This window comes from Denticeps clupeoides, chromosome 3, assembly GCF_900700375.1.
Source record: "Denticeps clupeoides chromosome 3, fDenClu1.1, whole genome shotgun sequence".
NCBI classification, from domain to species: Eukaryota; Metazoa; Chordata; class Actinopteri; order Clupeiformes; family Denticipitidae; genus Denticeps; species Denticeps clupeoides.
The window spans coordinates 16930300-16937251 of NC_041709.1; the positions used below are offsets into that span (position 1 = coordinate 16930300).

The 6952-nt window shown below is 46.3% G+C and overlaps 1 protein-coding gene across 2 annotated transcripts; it reads left to right on the forward strand.

Annotated features, from left to right (window-relative positions):
- The first annotated feature begins 267 nt into the window (after positions 1-267).
- Positions 268-6689, forward strand: mn1a (meningioma 1a). 2 transcript variants are annotated; one of them, XM_028973309.1, is made up of 3 exons: positions 268-3620; positions 5631-5689; positions 5895-6689. In XM_028973309.1, the coding sequence occupies exons 1-2, from the start codon at positions 809-811 to the stop codon at positions 5639-5641; spliced, it is 2823 nt and encodes a 940-aa protein (XP_028829142.1). In that variant the 5' UTR covers positions 268-808; the 3' UTR covers positions 5642-5689; positions 5895-6689. The 2 variants fall into 2 exon arrangements, with proteins under 2 accessions (XP_028829142.1, XP_028829143.1); XM_028973310.1 differs by having other exon boundaries at positions 5631-5685.
- Positions 6690-6952: the final 263 nt, after the last annotated feature.

The window sequence follows — 6952 nt, forward strand, 5'->3', positions numbered from 1 at the left end:
CATAATGTATGACAAATAAGTAGAAGAATCATGTTTAGTTTAAACAAATTTCCAGAAAATACCAAAAAAAAAAACAATATAATAATTTTAAACAAATATATGACTGATGGGTGTGAATGTAGGACTCTGCGTCTCAACTGCGAATGGCTGCGACGAATCGGTTGGAAAAAACAGTGAAGGAGGAGTAAAACTCCTCCTCCTCCTCCTCCTCCTCCTCCTCCTCTTCCTCCTCCTCCTCCTCGTCCCGCCCGCGGCTCCTGCCTCTGGCCGCCGGAGGAGCCGCGACGCGCCGCCAACTTGTTGCTGAGCGGCGCGGTGAACCGGCGCTGAGGAGACGCGGGCAGCGCCAGAAGATCCACAGGGCAGAGAAATTCTTCTTCTTTTTTTTTTTCTTCGTGGATTTGAATGGTGTGGAGAACGCGCGGTGAAAGTGGGATTTATTGCGGCTTTTTTTTTTAAACGCCGGAGTTGTGCGAGTTGCCCGTGGGTGCGAGACCGTGGAAAAAGGCAGAATATCGCGAGAAATGTCCTCCTCGTCACGAAGTTTTTATTCTTCGTTTTACCCCACGCAATGCGCGCGGAATCAGCTTCAATGTGTCGGAGTAACGAGTATATGACCTAAAATTTACATTTAATTACAATTTTAATTTAATTTAACTCAGGATTAAAACAGTAGAATTTTAAAGAAGATAAAAGGGGGATAATGGCAGACCAGATCCACCTAAATCTGGCCGTGGTTACGCATGCGTGAACGTCTGGACGCTGGTGTTCATCTGTGTGTGGAAGGAGATGCAGGTCTGGCCAGAAAATGAGCTCCTATTATAATAGTCCTTGCCTTCACGTCAGAGCTCCTTCGTTTGCTGCGGAGCCGGACGTGAACAGCATCAGCATCCCTCCTCCACAGGCTTTCAGGATGGGCGCCAACGGAGAGACCTACGAATTCCAGCCACGCCGACATCTCATGGGATCACAGCAGGCTTCCTTCGGCCCCTCCCAGGACCTGCTTCCCCGGGCTTGTCAGCTCGGCACACCTTGCCCGCAGGACGATGGACGTGCAGGCTACGGCAGCGGAAGTACAGCCCATCAGCAAGGCTTTGGTCGTGCCGCCGAAGGTCTGGCTGGAGAGTGCTTTTCCCAGCAACGGCTACTCGCCATGACTAATTTTCAGCCCTCGGGACGCTGCAACAGCAGCCATCCTGTGCCGGCCCCTTGTCTTCCTCTGGACCAGTCTCCTAACCGCGCGGCTTCCTTCCATGGCGTTCAGCCACTTTCACCCGACGGTCGGCATCCAGAACTCCACAGACTGCCTCCACAGGCCACCGTCAGGCCAACAGAGTTTGGCTTTCCCTGTGATCCTCTTCCAGGGAGTTTTGAAGTGGCAGGGTTCCCCGTCCCTGACTCCACCTCAGACTTCCGTTATTGTTGGCGAGGGGACCAGCTGGGGGGAAGTGGCTACTTGGGCATCAGTGGAGTATCTCAAGCACCTATGGTCTTCAACTCCAAAGCTGCCAGGCAGCTACCTCAACAGGATGCATACTTGGAAGTGATTGAGAACAGGAGGAGAAGGTCTCTCAGTGAAGAACTAGACGGCAGCGTCCCATACAGTATGGTGGAACAGCAGAGCTCTCCGGGGCTTCCTGCAATGTTCCAGACCTCTGACTACAGTAATTCCACCATGCGGAATGGTGACGCCTGCTTTCACGGTCATCAGGTGGTCTACCCTGCGCAGAGGCCAGACACGGCAAATCCCGGCATAAATAGGCAGCAGATGATTGGCCCGACTTCACAGCAGACACATCCCTTTGGACACTCTACTTTGTTTAAGAGGCCACGATTTGATGTTGGAGAGAGCCGTGGCCTCGTGAATAATCGCGCCAGCATGGTGGATGACCACCTATCCCCCTCCATTTTCCCAGGATCTGTGGGAGAATTTACGTCTCAGATGATGGATGGGTTCTCGTCAGGCCCCCAGCTGCTTGCCGCTGGCCCTGAGCAGCGGTGTCAAAATGCCACCATAATGATCAAACAAATGGCCTCAAGGAGCCAGCAGCAGAGAATGAGCCTCCCATTAAGCCACCACGGGGACCCAACTTCAGTTGGTCTCGAGTTCAGAAGGCAAGTGCAGAACATGCCACAGCCTAGTCCTGAAAAGAAGTTGAGTCTTCATGGAAACCCATCTCAGGAAAACTCTTGGTTTCTTGGGCCACATCAGCAGTGTAGAGGAGGAGCTGAGCAGATACAGAATGGACACGTGGGTTTATTCAGACAAGGACTCACTGCTGTGAATGTACTGAGGTCCAATAAAGTTCCTCAAGAGGGATTTGGGCATCCCCATGATGCGCACTCTTCACTCGAAAAGGGCATGAGCAACGAACAAATGCAAGGTCTGGGTGAAGGCACCATGAAGCAAATATCCACCCCGGTGGGGAGGGCACATCACAGTTACTTTTCTGGTCTGGCAAATCGGCATGCAGCATCTCATCATCCCCCCACAGGTCTCCACAGTTCGCCTACAAGATTTTCCCCACCCATGGAGCAGCCCTCTGGCCAGACACTCGGTAAGCTCGGGGCCTTTTCTTTGGGCAGCTCGAACAAAGGAGCTTCTAAAGACAGTGTTTTTGGACAGAGCTGCCTGGCTGCCCTGTCCACTGCCTGCCAGAATATGATTGCCAGTCTTGGGGCCCCAAATCTCAGTGTAACATTCAGTAAAAAGAGCCAAAACGAGGCCAAGCGCAAACCAGGTCAGGTGCAAGAGGATATAAATGGCAACATCTGCAGCGGGGTTCACGGCCCTGGGGGGGAGTATTTACACTGCAACGTTCCTCACAATAGCCAACTGCCGCCTTCTGGGAATAGCAACAATGCGGCAACAAGTCAAAATGGTACGAGCTACATAGGGACAACGGAAGCTAACTCTGTCTCTCTGGACAGCAGTATGAACTCTAGGGGTGAGGACAAAGCCCCCACAGGAAGTGGAAGAGGGAGAGGGAAAAGGAGAAGGGACAGTGGTCATATGAGTCCTGCGAACTTCTCCCCGCCATGTAGTAGTGGTCTTGGCATCAGTCCGAAGTGTCCCAGCATGGTCAATGTAGGAGTTGAGGGCCAAAGCAAAACCATAGATGCGTCTCTGGTTTCTACCGCCTTTGGGAAACCTGACCTCAGAGCTTCTCTGGACAGCGGCATCCAGAGTGTGGGCAAGTCCGACACGTTTTCTCCACGTGTCGATTATCTCGAAGATGCCAGTCCGACCTTTTGCGAACCGGCACGGACATCGTTCGGCGGTTTGGGTGCGGTCGGTGAGGTGCATCCCCTGGAAATTCTGCAGGCACAGATTCAGCTGCAGAGACAGCAGTTCAGCATCTCGGAGGACCCGTCTCCGGGAGGAAAGACTGGGAAAAAGGGCGACTGCCAAATCCCACAGAATAGTGACTGTGCCTTGGCAAACGGTAGCTCAGACACAGGCGAGGGATCTCTGAATACTGTTGACCTTGACTCCCTCATGGCAGAGCAACATGCCACCTGGTATGGCCCTGGCATCAAGCCCCAGTTAAAGGCCCCTGGGTTTGACAAGTGCATTGCATTCTGGGGATCAGCAAAAGATCAACATGACAACAACCAAGGTAAATGTCATCTCTGGCCTGGGAAGTTGAATATGAAGTAATGTTTTGTTCTGACGGTTGATGTTGAACAGTTTATACCAAGGACTACTACATTCCAGGCTACTTACTTTGCTGGTATTGTGGTATTATTAAGATGCATACGTTGTCGTTTCAGTCACATAATAACAGTTTGGTCTGTTCAGTCTCAGTTTTTGCTTGAATGTATGGGACATTTTGCGATATAGGGGATGTATTTAATTAGAATGTATATTTTAATATTTGGAATATTCATTATTTCCTTGGTTTTTGTCTGGAGTATTAGTGAAAAGCCTTTTAACGTGTATATTCCCAGTAAAATATATTTTCGCAGGTCCACTTCTAAAATGTGGCGTAATTTAATACTGTACCATAAACTTGTATGTTAAAATGTCCAGATAGCCGAATGCGGCTTAATATGACCTATAAAAATATAATGAATATTTATTATTATTTATTTATGAAAAACAACCAAAACAAATGACCAAATCAGAATGGACTGGACATATAGTAAATGGTCATTTAAAAGTGGTCAGTTCATGTTTATGTCTGTTTTAGACCTGTGTCTGAACCTCAATTTCCAAACACACAAGTTGTAATCTTCATTCTGCAGACTTGCATCACAGACTAACCTCTGTTTTTGATATTTATAAAATCATTTTTATGTCACCTGTGGGCTTTAAAACTTAATGTTTCCACCCCAGACAATTTAAAAATGTATTTCTCCGGTGAGAAATGGATGAAAATTAATCTTTTTTTTTTCTTCACTGAATTGGCCCAACGGCACTAATTATAAGAAATGTCGATGCCAGGGTTTAAGTGGTTCATTAAATATCTGGATATATTTTGACATTCTCTAAATCTGTGGAGAGGTATGTCACATATAAACTGTCAGATGTTCTGACAGCTTTGAGGCTTTGAGAATAAACAAAATCTGAGCTGGTATAAAACATCATAGCGACTTCATCAGCAGCAAGCACTAAATACTACTTTTAACCAAACTAGTGTTATTAAAATATTTCTACTTATTATAATATGTTAATTCAACATTCATTCTGAGTATTACAAAATATACACAATTCTGCCACAAGGGTTTTAATTTCCATAATAAATAATCGAATAAAGACATGTTTTGACCTGTTGACCTGTGTCTAGGTTTTATGGCCCATGGGGGAATTCAGCAATCAATTTTTCATCATCAGTTATTCCTGCATAAAATATTTAGATAATAAATATTATCTCTGCGAGAACTTTATTTGCCAATTGAGTACCCTCATTCTTATACTCCTGAGTTAATGGCATCTGAAACAGCCTCTCCAAGTTACAGCGTCTGCTGTAATCTGGGCAACATGTCTGAAACAGCAGAGCCAACCATCCAGACAGCAGCAGCCAGGCAGACAGACAGGGCCCCACAGCGGCCCTCCCTCCTGCAGTCACAGATCTCATAAGACAGGCCTTGTGCACTGGGAGGAGGGGGGCTGGGGGTCTGCCCCACAGCCCTGATGTGAGTTGCTCTCTGTCGCATTAGTGAAAAGACTTTTCTCTCTTTCTGTACAATAAATTTAAGCAGGTCTGTTTTGTAAAAAATGGTTTAATGCGGAATATTTGAACACTATTCCATAAACAGAGATTTAAAAACGGTCAGATATGCAAGTCGGCAACATCATGCATCAACAGTTGTATGAGATTTATATGAATAAATACCAATGGTGCAACATCTATTATGCAAATGAATCACCAATAAATGCCTATGATACAGGAAATGGTCAATATTAAAATACAACTCAGTGGCTTAAATGTTCAGTGCATTTAAAAGGGACGCCACCAGGTCCTGTTCATGTCCAGCCAGCAAAACTCTATCATCTTGCCTGCAACAAAAATAGAGCACTGACAAATTTGTTGTCCTTCTTAAGAGATTTATGGACACGTTTTTTGAACAATTTACAGCTATATGGACACATGATATCAAATGACGTCATATTGTTTTGTTTCCAGGTCACGGGTAGAGTCATGGTTTTGACCTGAAATTGTCTACTCCTCAAAACACCACGTAGGTATGAAACAGTGTTCCACATGCATGTGCATTTTCTTGAATATTCATGCTGCTAGTGCCGAGTCATTTGCACGACTGTCAGTCCTTTTTTAAAAATGCGGTGTCCGCGCTCATATCTGTTGATATCTGTCGTTCCTGCGCATGAGAATAGTCTTCGGTTATGAGGGGTAGCTGACGTCTGTCTCAACTTTGCGCGCTCTCCGCAGGTGCTGCCCTCTTGCCGTGCCTCAGCTGGGTGTGGGGTGGAAGTTCTCAGGCCTGGGGAAGGGTTGGGGGGCAGCCACCCACTGTGCCTGTTGCCGCCATGCCCGGATCAGCTCAGTGGGATGCGGCCCCACTACTAACCAACCTCACGGTTCTCCACTGGGAGTTCTGGGACGGTTTTCAACACCTGAACTCAGGAACACATGTCAGGGATGGCTCGGAAAAATGCGTCTCATCAGACATCAGAGGGGCATACTCTTCACTGAGCGTGAGGAGTCAGATCTGGAAGTTTATGTGGCTTCATCCCTCTCGTGTGTACAAGGTCCGACAGAAGATAAGGAGAGTTACAGATCAATACAGAAATCTGCTCAGTATAAGCTTGGTATTGTGGTTGTGCATATTTTACAGATTGTTTTAACTGTGTTTTGATATGTTTATGTAGACTTATTTAATTTTTATAAGTGTATTATTTTTTTTATTATTATTTATTTTTTGTAAGTGCAACCTTGTTTAGTTTAATGCATCTTAAATCATGGACCATTGTACTATAAGAACACATTATACAGACCTGGCTGGGTGATTGAGCAGAACATGAACGTTCCAGAAACCGCACTGTAAGTGTTCTTATGGTTCAATAAACTGTTTTTCTTTCCTTTTGCTGGAGAATCAGTGTTTGATTTGTTTTCCTACAGACATTTTACACTTTTTGTATTTAGCTTTGCCGTTGTTGATCAAGTTGAATGTCTTGTTCTTTGATATGATTTTCGATGCACCAGTATTAAAGTGTCTTGAAGTAACGTGCTGTTCATCTGTGCCTTAATTGTCTTGTGCGACCGTAGCCGTATGGGAGTGTGTGCGTTTTGCCAGAAGCTTTAGTTCCTCGGGAAGCTGGCATGTCTAGATCAACCTTTTGACTTTGAAAGGCCAACAGGGGTTCTCCCGCTTCCTTCTGTTTTTGGAAATCTGATATTCCGGCTGAGCTCATCCCTTTGTGGGCTGCCTGGCAAGCTGTGGAATGCCATTGTTTCAGCGCAGCTCTCGGGTCTATTTGGGTTTCCCC

What these genes read in the sequence shown, in the direction of transcription:
- mn1a (XM_028973309.1), top strand. Translation starts at nt 809, where the DNA reads ATGAGCTCCTATTATAATAGTCCTTGCCTTCACGTCAGAGCTCCTTCG.